This window comes from Trachinotus anak, unplaced genomic scaffold, assembly GCF_046630095.1.
Source record: "Trachinotus anak isolate AG129_WGS33_773 ecotype Australia unplaced genomic scaffold, CSIRO_AGI_Tana_v1 ptg000026l, whole genome shotgun sequence".
Taxonomy (NCBI): Eukaryota; Metazoa; Chordata; class Actinopteri; order Carangiformes; family Carangidae; genus Trachinotus; species Trachinotus anak.
In genome coordinates this window covers 10,297,276-10,314,075 of record NW_027273877.1, presented here as the reverse complement: position 1 = coordinate 10,314,075, position 16,800 = coordinate 10,297,276, and the positions used below count along the sequence as shown (strand labels likewise).

Genomic DNA, 16,800 nt, shown 5'->3' with positions numbered 1-16,800 from the left:
TTGTCCAAAATGAATCACATGTATAATCAATAATTTAACTTTCTTGACCAAATGTAAAATGAATGTAAAAACACTTTGAAAAGCCAGTCAGTTTTCGAGGACATAACCCCTTCGAGGTGTGGATTATTCCTGTTTTATAATACTGAGTCATGAATTCCTAACATCACGATTTTCTCAACATGATCAGGACAGAAGTCTGCCAACATGATCTGCTTTTGACGGCTTTAGATGACTCCTCAATTACATCTTGTCAACCGCTGCATGACTGTGACAGCGCTTGGACCTGCAAACACACTGGTCTGAAACCTGCAGGGAATCTGGATGTGATATTTTGGGACATACTGGTGCTGGGTGTTTCCTCACTTAGGCCTGTTGAGCCAAGTGCTTCTCATCAGGCACATATGTCTGTGGAGATTCACACTCTGCACCAATGTGTCAGAGCGCTGCAGGGAAAATCATGATAAATACCCTGAACGAATGTACTGGCAGCCTTTGAATATAAGGCTCCTGTGGTGGGCATGTTCACACACAAGATGAAGCACTCTTTTTCAATCTGGAACTTTCTGACTGCAGCTAAGACACAATTCTTCAGAGAAAATGACTCAATCACCACCATCTGGTCGTATGTCAAATTAAATTACAGAAGGCTTCCTGCATAGTAAAATGTTGTCCTTGAAACATGTTTGCATAAAAACAGTGTGAAGTCTGTTTTTCATGAGTTAAAAATCTAAATGAACACTCATTTTAGATGGAAGTAAAATCAGGGAAACATAAACATTATCAAGTACCAGGGGTCCTTGGAGTCCTTCGCCCGGAGGTCCAGGTAAACCAGGCAACCCTCGGAAACCAATATCCCCCTGCAAAGAACACACATTGAATATATGAAGATATATGAATACTTACACACAGCATATTACAATCCATCAGAGAAATGTACACCTGTAAAATCTTGTTTCCTTTAATTAGTTTCCTCCCCCAAAAAAAAAAGAAAAAAAAAAGGGCCAAATCTTTCAGTGGGGACATATTTTCACTTATCTCCAGTGCAGATTTGACAATTGCTTTGGCTTTTGCTCTTCACAACAGAGGTTTATTTAGCAAAACTCTTAACACAAAATTGCACTGGTAATTCTGGCCTCACATAGCACATCCAACTGGTATCATATTATATTTTAAGATTTGTTGCTTTTTAAAAACAGAATGGCCATTATCAAATAAAAACAGCAACTAATACATGATGTCTGCAGTGGTAATTTTCTCAAGGTTATACAAACACTGATTAAACCAGAATTGGCTCAATATATTTGACAGTAGTTCCTGAAGACGGTGACCACTTCGTTGTGACATCACAAAGTTACAGAAGTCCTGTCGGCTGGTTTTAAGGCTCAGTTTCTGAATACAGGCTGTGTGCATTTCTCTGTGGACTGAGGCTTTGATACTTTCACAGTATTAACATAGAACCTGGACCTGCTTTACTATCAAAAAAGACATCATGGAACTCTCACTATACAATATGGGATCTGTATATAGTGAGCTGTAGGGGTGCCGGTGGGCAAACTCTTTCATCTTTGGAGAGAGCTAGGGTAGCCGTTTCCCCCGGCTTCCAGTCTTAATGCTAGGCATTCGTAGACATAAGCAAAGTACACTAGTATGATATGCACTACTGCAACTTTATGACAGACACATCACTTTCTTTCCTCCAACATGCACCCACTTGACAGATATTATTTTCTGATCTGACAGAATCAAGTTCTCACCTTTGGTCCAGGGATGCCCACTCCTTCAGGGCCGGGTTCTCCTGTTAGTCCTGGCAGACCAGGAGGTCCCTAAACAACACAGGACACTAAGGTAGAATACTCTCACAGAGATGGTAAAGTTATTAAAGGGGCAGACACTCCTGGAAGTTTTTACACATTTGTTTTTTACAGAACTAGATATAACTTATCAATTAGTGAGCTTTAGAGGCACTGGTACACTGATCTTCCCTTTGGACAGAGCCCGGCTAGCTGTTTCTCCCTGTTTCTAGTCTTTATGCTTAGCTAAGCTAACAATTTTTCTCATTTAATGTAAAAAAGCTAATAATATTTAATGTTTCCTAAAATGGTGAGCTATTCTTTTAAATCTTTTCATCAGTGATCATGCTACTCCTGATTTCACTGCTGTGTGTCGTCACTATATGGTCTTAATTAAGGAAAACATACTCAGGAGATATATGAGGGTCAGATACTGTAATAAATGTCTCAGTGATGGATAGGCGGCTGGAACTGATGGTTAGAATACGGAAGACAAAAGACAGATAGATAGAGGACGAGACACAATGAACAGCTTTATGAGTGGACACATGGGCATGTCAGTGACTCAATCAGTTCCTTACCATGGGGCCGGGATAGCCGTCTCCTTTGGGACCAAATGGACCTGGAGGGCCTGGATCTCCACGGTCACCCTGTAGCACACAGATAATAATTCAATCATGGAAAGGACACAAAGTGAATTATAAACTAATTTTGAAATACTGAAATATGGATGTAAATGAACACGTGCTTCCCGCTCCTTTGCGTGCTTCTGTCCTGAGTATTTTGCGATTCATCAAAACAGGGGAAGGTTAAAACTATAAAACATGCTGTAGCATTTTATTAGCTGATATTTCCAACAAATTCCAGAATGTTTTTTGAGATCATCTCTGTTCCTGCTAGATCCTGAAGAAATGATCTTCATGATGAAAGCGCACACATGAGCTGCCAGACCCGCCTCTAATTACATTTAATTCCATAATTGATTTTCCAAACCTAGACTGTTTAGCTCTGACAACATGCTGCACTCGTCTTGAAAACCTGAGTGTGTGTTGACAGGCTGACATCAAAGACATGAATTAGACAAAAGTTATACAGTATACAGTGTTTATACTGAGCATCACCTTTGGACCAGGAAGCCCGTAGCCAGTTTCCCCAATCGCACCTGGAGGACCATTTGGACCAATATCACCCTAGAAAAACATTTTAGCTTTCTTTAACACAACACATTCATAACATTTAAAGTAATGCCATATCAATAAAGTTCATAACATAGTACTGGTGGCATGAAAATAAGTACTTTTACACAGTACTGTGTTGTACTTTCTACTCCACTGCATTTACTGGACATACTGGAGACATTTACCACTTACAGATTCAGAGTTTGAATACAAAAGCTGTATTGGATTGTGATGCAAAATATGATGTAACAGTCAGGACTTGCCCCACTTGGGGGCAAACACGTGCTCAAAAGCCACATGCCTCAGCCTCCTGTACCACCCTGAGTTCCCCAAGTTAGTTTGGTTTATAATTTAATTCATCTAGTCTATAATTGCATTACATGAAGAAATATTTAATAATATGTATTTTGAAAGCATAATATCAACTGATCTGTCTAATAAAAGTTGGCCTTACTGAGGTAATAATGCAGCAGTTACTTTATATATTGTTTATTATTATTTATATATTTTTTATATCCAGTTTATGCTTTAAAGTAACACTATGTGACTTTCAAAATAAGAAAATCAATAAGGACACAGTCTTCCTCTTGCAAATTAAAAGCTGATTTCATGAGTTGTAAAACACGCTCTTGCCCCCATTCAATACAGTCAGGGGTTGTGTTGCTACACACTTACTTGGTCTCACATGAACAGTGGCTTATGGTGGCTGATGATATTAATTTTTTATTAGATATTGCTGCTATTACTGAGTCGGCTCTCTGACTCCCTCTCCTGTGATATTGTTAGACTATAGATTAGCGTTTACCATGATATTGTAATTGCCACATTTTGCCACAGTGCAGCTATCCAGCTTAAGTTATATAGGATTGCTTACAGTCTTTTATCATTTTAGTCACACTGTGCTTTTGATGTATATATTAACAAACAAATATGTAGTTCATCAAGTGGCCACAAAGTAATTGCCACAGAGTTAACCTGGGGCATTTAGAGCCACTAATGGAATCCTTGCCCACTGTATATAAAATAGTTAAAATCAGCTCTAACAGGAAAACGCATTTACATCCATCCATTATGTATGTTAATGTATTTAATCCAAAAACATAATATATGACAACTGCAACACTGATGGGAGCCATTCTGCTGCATAATGAGAACTTTTACTTTTGTACTAAATACATAATTAGCTGATGATCAATATAATCATCTTTTGTATTTTGACTTTGACTTTTTTTGCTTACCACATGCTTTTAATATCACTTTGTATTCAATACTTTTCCTTGTAATAAACTATTTTTACATTGTGGTACTGGTACTTTTACTTAAAGGTACAGTGTGGAGTTTTTGACCACTGGTAGCTCTATGGGAGAGTGTTTTTACAAATGGGTCTCTGTTGTCCACACACAGGCACACACACGTACTCTCCTGAGCACATGGGTGACGAATTACACATTTATTTATTTACACAATACATGTTTCCCATGATGCCTCAGATGGACTTTAGGTGGTGGTGGTGCACAATATGCACACAAAGACAGTAAGAAGAAGATTGCTAGCATGCAAGCATGAATGTAAACAATGTATGATTTCAAATATATCACATCTGTTGAGTCCGAATGTATGTATACATGTGAAAACTCCACAGGGCACCTTTAAAAAATGATCTGAATATTTCTTCCACCACTGCTGACATTACATCACTGTGTAACAGATGTCAATTGTTGCTAGTGCAACAAGATACAGTTATTCCACTTAACTCCCAGCTCTTTCAAGAAAATTATCGTGTATCCCTTGATTATGCCAACCAACACAAACTCTTGGAAATCAATCAAAATCATGATCACTTGTTTTATGAAAATGTCCAGCAAATCTAATAAACTCCAACAAAAGGTTTTGTAAGGTCACTGCAGTGGAACTGAAAGTAGTTACCTTGGGTCCTACGATGAAACGGCCTGGTGGACCAGGAGAACCCGCCCGGCCTTGCGCCCCTGGTTCTCCCTGATTAAGATCAAAGCAAACCAAGTGGTTAAAATCATTAACCAATGATTTATCGTTTCTTATTATTCCTCACCTTTTTTTACCCCTCCAAGAGGCCACAGGCAGAAACATTTATTGAATTATATAAGAGCTAATAATGGCTTAATCGCCTCTAACCTTTGGTCCTGAGGGTCCTGCAATGCCAGGTGGACCAGTCAAGCCTCTTATTCCTCTTTGGCCTTGGTCACCCTTAAAAGATCATCATTGGAAATTTAATTACTAACCTGATAGCAGTGACTTTCATTATCATACAATGTAGCAAGCAAAAAAGTTAGCAGGGAATGTCACTTTTTACCTTTTCACCCTGAGTGCCAATTCCAGGTGCCCCCTCTGCCCCCCTGAGACCTGTAGCTCCTGGCTCACCCTGATGACACAAACACACATAGGCATCCAATGAATTGACTTTTGATTGCTTATACAGGATGCATATTGGAGCAGACAACCTCCAAACTACCTTCTGTCCAGGGGCTCCGTCCTCTCCCGGCAGCCCCGGCAAACCCGCCATTCCTGGTGATCCTGGCTCGCCCTGAGGACAGATTCAGGGATCTATGTCAGTTTATCGACTGGAAACTTTTCACTGAGAAAAAGTATGGATGATTGCTGTTGATGCACCACAGCGCTTTGACCAACCTTAGCTCCAGGGTCTCCAGCCCCTCTCTCCCCTGGGGCGCCGACCTCACCCGGCAACCCTTGGTCCCCCTGTGTGAGACAAGACACCATTCTTATTATTCCCCCATTTTAAACAATAGACACTGGGGAGTGGCTATGAAAGAATAGTATTTTATTTATTTGATTGTGTTAATTTGGCATTATCATCAAACTTCATAACACTGAGTGTACGTTCTCACCTTGGGTCCAGGCATGCCCTCTCCTGGTTGGCCTCTGCTCCCTGGTGGCCCCCTTGGTCCTTCTACACCCTGCAAGGATATATAGATGCAATAATAAAAAGAGGAACCATCTATCAAGAATTAACACGAATTATTGGGTGGTGGTCAAGTTTCAACTGACAATACCTTTGGATTATTAGCTTTAATTGATCGAATGTGTTCTGCTTCATACGAGGACACAGAACTACAGTGAAGTTAAATATGCAGTATAATATGGCAGTTTACAGTCCAGGTCCATCCGAACCCTTGGCCCTGAGACCAGACCTGGGACCCATATGGGTTCAGATCCACATTTCCTACAGTAAAACAGGTCTGGGTCAGATCCCACTCTTAAGAGTGCTGCAGGAATGAGCCCTACAACCTGGAATAACTTAGTAATTTTGCACCTCTGGTTCCCTCATCCCGAAGTGTATGGGTTTTTTGAAAGGAATTGTGGTTAGATTCATGAAATAAGGTCTGTGCTTAATACATGTTTGAGATACATCTGTAAATACCCCATGCATGACATGTATATTTTTTATTTTTTGCGAAGTGGTAGAAAAAACCCCATTGGCTATTAGTCAAGGGACCCTGCAGTTCTCTATTACTGTGGGTCCTGGAACATTATGTTTCATCCAGCTGTGATCAGACATCATGGATGTATTTTACCAACTTTCCAGGTGAGGAGGATGGATTATATACATCATGGACAGGCACAGAAGATTATATTATATATTCTTATTATGAAGTAATATCAATAAGTTTTGTTCTGACAAGTTGTAAATTAGCGTTAACTTGTTGGTAAAACACTACACTACTTACCAACAACATCAGTGTCAACAGTCAGTTGGAAAATTAGTACTGATCGGGTTTCTGTCTCCTGGCTGGGTTTGTGTCCAGCATTTCTTGGCTCAGCATGGGTCTGGGACAAGTTTCCAAATAATAATGAACAAGTCTGGGTCGCTTTCAGTTTTGGCACTTCTCAGTTCTGCATGGGTTCCAGCTTTCAAGTAACTGACCCGTTCTGGTTCAGTTCTGGGTGGTACATTTATGGGTCTTTTGGGGTTCAGGCCCAAATTTCTGGACCCATGAAGACCTGTGTTGTGGGAACACATGGTGCACACACCTGTCTCCCTAACTCTTCCACATGTGGACCAGAACCATTTTCTGACGGTAATTAACTTGTGCTTTGATATCAGGGAAGTAATCTTTGGCTCAGCTGTCAACAGGAAACAGTCTCCCTTGAGTCTCCAGCTGTTGCTCGAAAATACAAATACGTAAGAAACACACGCATCATGTTGGTTCAATTATATCTGTCAGACTGACCTCATACAAAGACTACGTCATCAAATTCATCTTTAATTTCAGTGTTCAGAATCTCACATAGCTACTGCCTCTTGCTGATTTCTTTTTCAGCGGCAACAACAACCACTTAGAACCACACAGGAGAAGAGTTTGGATTGAGATTTTTTTAGCCTCAAAGCGACCAGCCGCAGATTTGCAGATCATAGTGAATGAGAAGGCTCATATACCTGAATAAGTGTAGTAGGTAGTTGCCTTACTAGTGGCTACTCTGTAGCTGAGTTATTGGTGGGGAGAGTAATAAAAAGTGGAGCGACAAGAGCTGTGCTTGGCTGGTGAAAAAACAACGCTAACATGCTGACGTGTACTTGCTATTTAACACTAAACACAAAGCACAGCTGTGGTTGATGGGAATGTCATTTTTTTTGCAGGTATTTATTCATGAAGAAATTTATGAGACAAATTACAACTTTGACCTGATGGTGATGTTAGTTGAAAAAGTAAGGGATCACCAAAGTTGATTATAATTCATTTTGAGGAGAATCAGTTTATATCTGTCGCAAATTTCATGACAGTCCATCAGGTAGACGTTGAGATATTTCACTCAAAGCTACAAATGTCAGAAAGGATTATTTTTTTCTCCAATAGTTGTTGAGGTATTTCACTCAGGACCAAAGTGGCAGCTCGACCAACCAACTGACTGATGTTGTCATCTCTCGAGCCACACTGCTAGCATGGCTAAGAATAGAGAATGACTGGAATAGTTATTATTTTGTTATGGTTGCGTAAAGGTTTACGGTCCTCAAACTCTTAAGCTTTGTCTTGTTTAGTTATTAATATATAAACAAGTTGTACCAATTTAATATTGTTATATTATTTTTACATGTGGGAGGAGGTTGTTGTGATTATTTTCTGCGTCAAAGGGAGGATCTAAAGAAAATATTAATAACAGTGGGTTCTTGCTTGCTAAAAAGCAATAATCTTTGTACAGTAATTTGTGTACAGTCCCTAAGAAAGACTGGAACAGCATGTACATTTAAGGAATTAAGGAATAACATGCAAAACTGTAAATTTATGGTAGTGTAAGTCACAGTAGGAGTCATGTTATAAATGCTATAGGTAATATTATAAGTACTTGCCTTCTCGCCCTGTATGCCTAATCCTGGGAGGCCAAGGGGCCCTGGAAGACCTGGAGGTCCAAAATCCCCCTATAGATTCAGGTAAATATGGAGGTTAATGATAATAACAGCATGTAAATATTGATAGCATGACAGTGCATCACACTCAAATGCCAGCCGGTACAGTTCATGATTTACTACATGTGGAAAGCACCCACCTTTAATACATTCTTTCCCAAGATCCTGTGCATTTCCTTTAGGCTCAGTAATGAATATATACTATTTATTGCAATACATGAGTACATTCAGCAGTCAGTTCTTAGTATACACACAACTCAATAACATTTGCCTTATTTTCAATTTCTTTTTATCTGTCACCTGCAGCATCGACATTATAGGTACTGGTTTGTCATTACCACATGGGAACATTGCAATTATCTATCAGCTCCGATAAAACTGTCATCACAATCCATCCCATGTAAAAGCTTTCGGTTTTAAAAGACCCCTTTTTTCCTCAGGAAGATTCCTAAATGTTAATGTCATCTTCCAGTGTAATGAACGATGAATTACGTGATTTTAAAATACATTTTCAAGTCTGTGATTAAAAAGATTGCGGGATGGCTGAAAAGACCTGCAAACACACCCTGAAAGAAAGAGAGAATATCTTTGTCTGACTGTGCCAGTGCAGAGTTCGCTTTTTCACTTTCATCAAACCAGACCAAGAAGCCTCACTCCTCCTACACAACTCAAGCTTTAACCTTGATTCATCACCTGTAAACTCTGACCTCCTATATAACACCCTGCATGAATGCATTCACTGTGGATTCACTGGTGACTCTGCCAACTCCTGGCCTTCTTCGCAATAGGACACTCGTTTTATTTTCATTCCTGTGTGAAGGCTTTTCAGCCAGGCGTCTTATTTACACCCTCTCTGTATTCTACCTTGTCTCCTTTGACTCCAGTGCCCGGCTGTCCTCTGGGCCCCCGTGGCCCCTCCAAGCCTCGCTCTCCCTGTAAAGAGAGACAGAGAAGTTATACCATTTTGGCTCTTGTAATAGCAGTTAAAATATATAAAAAGAATGACTTGAGAGCATGCTAGCAGTTAGATGACAAGTCAGAGGCTCAGCAAAGTTATACAAATGTATTAATAAGGGAACATTAACGTCTGTACCAAACTTCTTCATAATCCCATTATCTGTTGAGGCATTTCACTCTAAACCACAAACAGAGATAGGATTTGCCACAGGAAAAATTGAGGGATCAGCACAGTCATTGGGATACCTCATCTGGGAACCATGAATGTTGTACGTACAAAATTTCATGCCAATCCATCCAGTAGATACTGAGATATTTATCATTAAGTATAAAGTTAATCTGCTGATGGTGCAACCGATCTCTATGGTATGGAAGCCCATTTCTGCCAATGTGATGAAAAAAAATCCTGTTATTAAGAAAGTTATCATAATGACAAACTTGAAATAAAGACCAAGTATCTCAAAATAATGAGAAACCTCAAAATACCTCAAAATAATGACTTACTATCTAAAAATAATGACTTAATATCTAAAAATAACAACTTAGTATCTAAAATGAATGAGAAACTTTCTCAAGTCAAGATTTATTGTCTCAGAACAATGCACTAGTATGCTGGCCTTCTGTCATTGCTATCGAAATAAAATATGAGGAAACACGTGCCTAAAGAAATGGCATGTTTCTCATTTTGAGATTGTCATCATTTTAAAATACTAAGTTATTATTTTGAGAAAGTTTCTCATTATAATGACCTACTGGATATTGACAGGGAATGGGCTTCCATACCTTGGCAATCCATTCAATAGTTGCTGAGATATTTCAGTCTATGGTAAGCAAATAAAATCGGTTGGTCTATTTATTGATAAAATGTAAATGCAATTAATATTGCAATAATAGCACAAACAACTTTCTGATATTAGTCCTTTTAGATGTGTTGTTAACAAAAAGGTAATATTATTCCTTTGAATCCCATGAATCAGTTTGTGTCCAAGGTTGCACGCCTTTTAGAATGAGCTCAGATCACTGGTACAGGTAACACGCTGTTTCTATGACTATTGAGGTAAAAACCAGTGTAAGTGTTTTCCAGCCAGCTCAGTAAAAGTTTTGTATACACATGGTTAACATCAGCTTGGCTTCTTTTAAACTGAGGCTGTGGAACTACAGTATATAAGCATGTTACAACTACTGTATGTAACAAACACAGGACAATGGTTCAAGTCTTAGAACTGGCTTAGTAATTCAATATCTATCTAACGTCAGCCATCATAAACTACTGGTCATACCTGACCAAGGCTGCAGCGGCAATGTCGAGTATATTAAACTTTATTTGTAAGAGGAAGATTTATTTTATTTCTTACTTTAAAAGTGAGACATTCTCTGAAGTGTATGGTTTGTACTGGGTTAGGTACTCAGTATGTGTAACTGGGCCAAAAGCCTGAGGCATATTCATATTTGCATGATAGTTTCTGTATAGAGGGAGAAAGAGTGGGTGAGCTTTTAACCCTTTCTTAGTGGTTTACTGACCAATTTGTGTGTAAAAAACATACTGGACAAAAATATGATTCAAAGCAAAGTATTCTGTGTGTCTTAAAATGGGTCTAGAAAGGATCTATAAGTATGAACAGAAAGAAAACAGGAATAGAATGAGGGATTAGAGCAGTAAGCCAAGTTGACAGTAAGTCTCCTGTAAGTCTGGCTGGGGATGACTCCGCAGATGAGTCTTTGTTCCCTTGAGACAATTTCCCTGTCTTCCAAGGTCATCCAAGGACAACAGAAATACAGTGTCAGAAACAGGAGTACATTTATTAGCATAGTAAGGCTGCACTTGCATGACATCTTCAAAAAAGTATGGATTTATTGTCATATAACTGTGCGAGCCCTCGTTCTGGCACACAAGCTGAGGTGCAAATGATGTGGAAAAAGGCTAATATTGCTGCCGAGCTCCTGTGAATCTGGAGCTTGTCGAGACACGTCCTGTGAAGAACGCTGCTTGAGAACAAGAACGCCATCTGCGAGTGCGCGGTCAAATCTCCTGTTGAGGAAAAAACGAGCACCCCCGAGGCCAATCTTTGGGGGGGGGGGGGGGGGGGGGGTACACCTCTGTCTGTTCACAGGTGGAAACTAGCTGTTACAATCTCAGAGGTAGCTGACAAATGATAAATTAGATGAAGGTCCGGGGCAAGTGGAAAAATTAAGAATTTAACCCGAATCATAGCTACTGCGCCTTCTGATGTGAAGTCACTCTGTTAATGTTGCAACAAAGCCAGAAAGTGATTAACGTCTGTCATTACCTAAAGGCATCCCAATCACGTTTAATTGAACTGCCTGGATTTATCAAAACAACACAGGAGGTTTGGTCTGTTTTACACCCACAATCTGATGGGAAGCACTCGCATTTTAAAGGGCAACATTTCCACTGTTAATTAACAGCCTTTGCAGTTACAGTGGCACACAGCTTATAGGTGTTGACTTATGGAGCTGATATAGCTTGCCCACATGACAAACTGTCTTTGCACTGTAACCCCACTCACAAAAAAAAGTTTAGTACATTTCTCAGGATATTTATAATGATTTATCCATTTAACTGTTGATGGAAAAAAAAAAAACCCTTACTTGATGGTGTAAATGCTGCTTCAGAACCTCCCCCACGCTACAAGCTATGACATTTTATTGGGAAAGCACTGAATCCTACTTTTTTTTGACTGAAAATTGCACATTTTGAAGATATTTAAAAACAGTGAATAAGCCATTACACCCACCATGTGTGGTCTTTGAAGTGTAGAACGCAAACTGCAGTTTCATCTCTGTGTGTGCACCTGTGTAGGTGTGTGTCCATATGTGGGAGAGACAATCTTATGTGTCTGTGTATTTGTGTGTGTGTGTGTGTGTACATACTGAGCAGACACAGACGCAGGAACGAACTCATTCTTTCCTCTCTGAGTCACTCGCGCTGTCATGTCTGAAGGAGTTCTGGCTACTTTCCTGTTTTATCTGCATCTTCATCTCAGTGCCGGCCTGTTCTCATGTCGATCACTGGACTGGGTCGTACCGTGAGCTAATGAGACTCATGCTGCTCTGCTGTATGTGAATTTATGGACCTTCTGTGTTGCGTTGTCGTCTCTTGTAACCATACACGTTGTCAATTTCCTGTCAATGCGTCCTGGAATCTGGAGCCCAGACGGGGCCTTTGTGCAGGTCAGTGGGCAGGTGGGTGAAGTGAAGATGAATGCATGAAAGTGGGGTCAAGAGAGTTCAAAGCTTTTAACTGGCTTTAGTGCGTGAGCTCCCCGGGAAAAACTGTGAGCCCCATGAGGCTGAGACATAAAAGACACGAACACTAACTCACCTTTGGTCCAGGCAGACCTTCTCCTATCTGCCCTCTCTCTCCTTGGACTCCCTGTGGCCCTTGAGGCCCCTGAATAAAAGAAAATGATGTGAATGATAACAGGAGGAACATAAAAAAAACTGATTGTTCACTAAACCCCTTCCCTGAACAGTCATGGCTTTGTAACTGAGTCTGGAGAATTTGGTTTTCTCGAAACAAGAGATTTACTAAAGGCCCTAAAAAACTCAATCAAAATCTTTCTTGGGGGGCCCTGGTTGAGTCTTTACCGCAGCAGCCTGGGTTTGAGTCTGGGTGGGCCCCTCGCTGCATGTCCTTCCCTCTGTCTCCCCTGACTTTCCTGTCTATCTCTACTCTACTCTCTCTCTGTTTTCTTAAAAATATGAGCAATATATGACATTGAAGGAGAGGGTTGTGTCTTTTTATTAGACTTTCCACAACCAAAAACACAAGAGCAAAAGCATAAGACTACATAAACACTGCTACATTGTAGTTTCCGCCTCACTACTCCAAAGTTTTTAAGCCCCTAAGCCTGAGTTTGTTTGAAAACTCTGGGGTTGCGTTGTAGTTCATTTCAAATGAAATCATATTAGTGTGGACGTAAGTGAATGGTCATTAAGTGGTGAATGGTCCATTGGTATATGAATGGTCATTACTATGCAAGTATCTGGAATAATCTCTATCCATACTAAAAACATATCAAATGACCATCCACGTACACTGGGCATGCATGTGCTGGTGTTAACAGGAAGTAGAGAGTCTGCTCTGCAGGTTAGTTGCAGAAAACACTATGAACGAGGGACAGAAAAGGTAGAAGTAGCATTCAAATGTAGAATTAACTGTGGAACAGCTGCTAGCAAAGACAAGAAGTTCAAGAATGCTCAAATTCATTGGTGTCTGCTTCATTGTCTCCAAAGGTTTCCACCCCAGAGCGTTCAAAACAGCAGCGTCTCCAAAAGTTTCTGTAAATGTAGCAGTGTGATGTGTTTTAAAACTCAAAGTGTGGGTGTAGCCTAAGACATGGATTGAACAGCGGGCTTGTCTGCTCTGATGTAAAGCCACAAATGTGAGCCCGGCCAACTGGCTTTGGACCTACAGGAGAAACCTGACCGAACATTGCTTCCAAAGCCAAGGAGCACTTCCTATTACATAATTTTGTGGCATTACAGGTTGTATAGTTTAATAAGTGTAGAGTTTAATAAAAGTGAAACATACCTAGTTAGCATCCTTATGAAAATAACCCCTAGCTACAACAACAGTGCTCTTCCTATGTCTTCTGCAGCTTGTGAGGATGCTGACTCTTTACCTTGGACATGCAGCATTAGTCTCAGTCTTGTGTGCTGGCTTCTTACTCACCGGTGGTCCCGGCTCACCAAGTCCCGGGGGACCGATGGGCCCCGGTTGCCCCTGGAAACCAAGATCACCCTGTGGAGTGTGAAAAAAGCGAGAGGAGCGCACAAACAGGGTGAGACACAGGTGGATTATTATGTTTTCATGAGTTCATTTTCCAAAACAATAAGGTGGCAGACTTCACCTTGGGTCCTGGAAGGCCGATCCCTGTTTCCCCTTGGATTCCAGGTGGCCCAGGAAGTCCCCTTTCCCCCTATAAAAAGACAGGCAGGGACATGTGCAAGTACACACACACACACACACACAAATGCATCAACAGCTGTACACATACAGTAGCTTTGTTGATCTGATTCTTTGTCCCATTTTGACATGATTGAACAACAGAGCTGCCCAGGCTCTTCTAGTCTAGTTTCCACTCCACATTCACATAAACATACACAAACTGTTTGCCCGTCCTCTATTATTTAGCTATTTTTAAAGGGGGGGGGGGGGGGGGGGGGGGGGGTCCTTCATTCCTTCAGTCAAGACTTTATTGGTAAAGAATGTAATTACTCACTCAGAAGCTGTAAATCACAGCCATGGTGTGCAGCAGGAGGGCACACAAGAGACGTGAAGAGGGCGTGGAAATGTTAGTCGGTGCATACCGGCACTTTTTTTTTTTTCTTTCCCTTGCCCTTTCAGGCAAGTTGGGACAATGTTTAAAGCCAGACATTAGTCTGCCATTCAGGTGATATAGGATGACAGCCAGACAATCAGCATGTACATTCTTCCAAAATAATTAAGGAGGGAACACTTGGTGGGGAGTGAGGGCTCATGGCAGAATTGGCAGCTATAACACGCGAGAGGGGGCTTTAAAAGTAGGAACAGACAAATAGGCTGACAAGGTAATAACAGATGAGGTACTTCAGAAGGGTTTCAAGTGTTCCAGTGGTGATGGATCATAACTCAAAAAAAGTGTTCAAATGTATGGTCACCCGATCAGTTCGTAGGGCTACTTGACATTTGTGATGTTATTTATGCCTGTGATGAATTGATTTAATCTAAACGCATTTTAAATGTCAACTTCGTGAGTGTAATGTTATTCTGAGAAGAATTCTTCGGCACAAAGAGAACACTTTATTATGTCGTGTTTTTTTTTTTTTTTTCTTCCACTTTATATTCCTCCACATGCAGCAACACATTTCATTTGTCACCTCTGCCACTCCGCGGGAAGCAGGGTTATTCGTTATCTTTATGCTTATCAATCAGTTGACATGGACACCACATTCACACAGCTATGAAAGAGACTTAATTCAAACCAGACTGGAAAGGAGTTTATGAATCCAACCAAAAACCCAGTATCCTTCAGATATGCATCTGGTTTTGAGACTGTGGGTCACCTTTGATCAATGCTCTTGGACAGGAGAAGGGGAAAGGCCAGTCTTTGGCACTAAAGTGAATTCACTCTACGTATAACGGAAAGACAAGTCGGAGGAGAAAGTTTGATTTACTTCTTTCTTTGGTGCATAAACCTCCTCAATTTCAGATGTTCGCTTCATACATCTCAAACAATGATTTCAAAAGCATCAAACAGAGGAATACTTACTTTTTTACCCATCACACCTTCAGGTCCGATATCACCAGTAGGACCAGGCAAACCCTGCATTGTGAATAAGTGCGAGAGTGTTAAACACTGGGTGATGCCAAGTCACACGATAAGTCTCTGAGATGAAAATGGCACAACTGATTGTTTGCTAAACCCCTCCCCCTCACCACAGCTGTCCAATCATAGCTTAGTAACCATAACTAGGCACAGCAGGCCTGCCAATCTTTGGATATGTCTGCATGCTGAAGCTGTGTGTGCAGGGCTGCAGTAAGTGATAACTTCCAAGGCAAAAACACAGGAGCAAAAGTATAAGGAATGGATTAAACGCTGTAGTTCTGTGCTCTAATGTAAGCTGCTATCTTTAGCATGTCTGGCTAACTAGCTGAAAACCCGCAGGGGTAACCTGGGGCCAAGATAGACTTTGACTATGGCTTAGATATTACAAATAGCCAGACTTCAGATAAAGAACGCATCTGTTGCACAAAGCAGTTTAGTTCTTGACTATCTGAAGCCGGATTGTGGTACTATGAATTCTGGGTAAGACTTTTTTCAGAATTAAAAAAAAAAAGATCAAACCACATCCAACTACTAAGGTCCATTTACCCCGGCAGAAAATGTTTGACTTTTGGAAAAATTCAACATTTTACTTTGGAAAGTGAAACAATAAAAAGAAAAATCTGATTTGGAAGAAAAATTGCTGCGGTCTCTAAAATGCTTTCCCCTCTCATTGGTCTTCATAACAGTGTTAGCAAACCTCAAATTAGGAAAAGTAATGTCACGTTTTCCTGTTTTTTGTTGTTAGCCTGGGGGTAAGGTGTCTTAAAATTAGTCACTCTGTTTTTGTGAAACGGTTGTACTCGCATTCTGTGAGCAAAATTAAAACTGGCCTGACACTACAGACAAGTCTAAAATATCTTTGTGAAACTGGCTCCTGGTGTTACCCCAAGGCAAAGACAAGATTTTGTGGGGTTACAGGTTATATTGGGAAAATCTCCATTCAGGATTGATCCAGTTTAGGCTTCTACATTTTCCAGACTCATCAGTTAGTCTTTTTCATTGTAAGAGTGACACATTGTACTGTAACAATAAATCACAGATTTAACCTCTCTTGCTTGTCCACATATGTTTTTACATTATCAAGCTTTCACACAGAGTTACATTACAATAGAACAGTTTTGACATTTTTTCTTAATTCACACTAT

The 16,800-nt window shown here is 40.4% G+C and overlaps 1 protein-coding gene across 1 annotated transcript in view; it reads right to left on the bottom strand.

The window, feature by feature from the left end:
* The window catches only part of LOC139609502 (collagen alpha-1(XXVIII) chain-like), a 34,309-nt gene that overhangs the window by 9,215 nt on the left and 8,294 nt on the right, over window positions 1–16,800 (bottom strand). The window contains exons 11-26 of the mRNA XM_071464196.1: window positions 15,599–15,652; window positions 14,198–14,266; window positions 14,020–14,088; window positions 12,667–12,735; window positions 9,231–9,299; window positions 8,310–8,378; window positions 5,851–5,919; window positions 5,633–5,701; window positions 5,457–5,528; window positions 5,298–5,366; window positions 5,120–5,191; window positions 4,895–4,963; window positions 2,912–2,980; window positions 2,372–2,440; window positions 1,755–1,823; window positions 789–857 (exon numbers count right to left, since the gene is read on the bottom strand). Coding sequence (XP_071320297.1) covers window positions 789–857; window positions 1,755–1,823; window positions 2,372–2,440; window positions 2,912–2,980; window positions 4,895–4,963; window positions 5,120–5,191; window positions 5,298–5,366; window positions 5,457–5,528; window positions 5,633–5,701; window positions 5,851–5,919; window positions 8,310–8,378; window positions 9,231–9,299; window positions 12,667–12,735; window positions 14,020–14,088; window positions 14,198–14,266; window positions 15,599–15,652 — 1,095 coding nt within the window. The remainder of the gene's footprint in view (window positions 1–788; window positions 858–1,754; window positions 1,824–2,371; window positions 2,441–2,911; window positions 2,981–4,894; window positions 4,964–5,119; window positions 5,192–5,297; window positions 5,367–5,456; window positions 5,529–5,632; window positions 5,702–5,850; window positions 5,920–8,309; window positions 8,379–9,230; window positions 9,300–12,666; window positions 12,736–14,019; window positions 14,089–14,197; window positions 14,267–15,598; window positions 15,653–16,800) is intronic.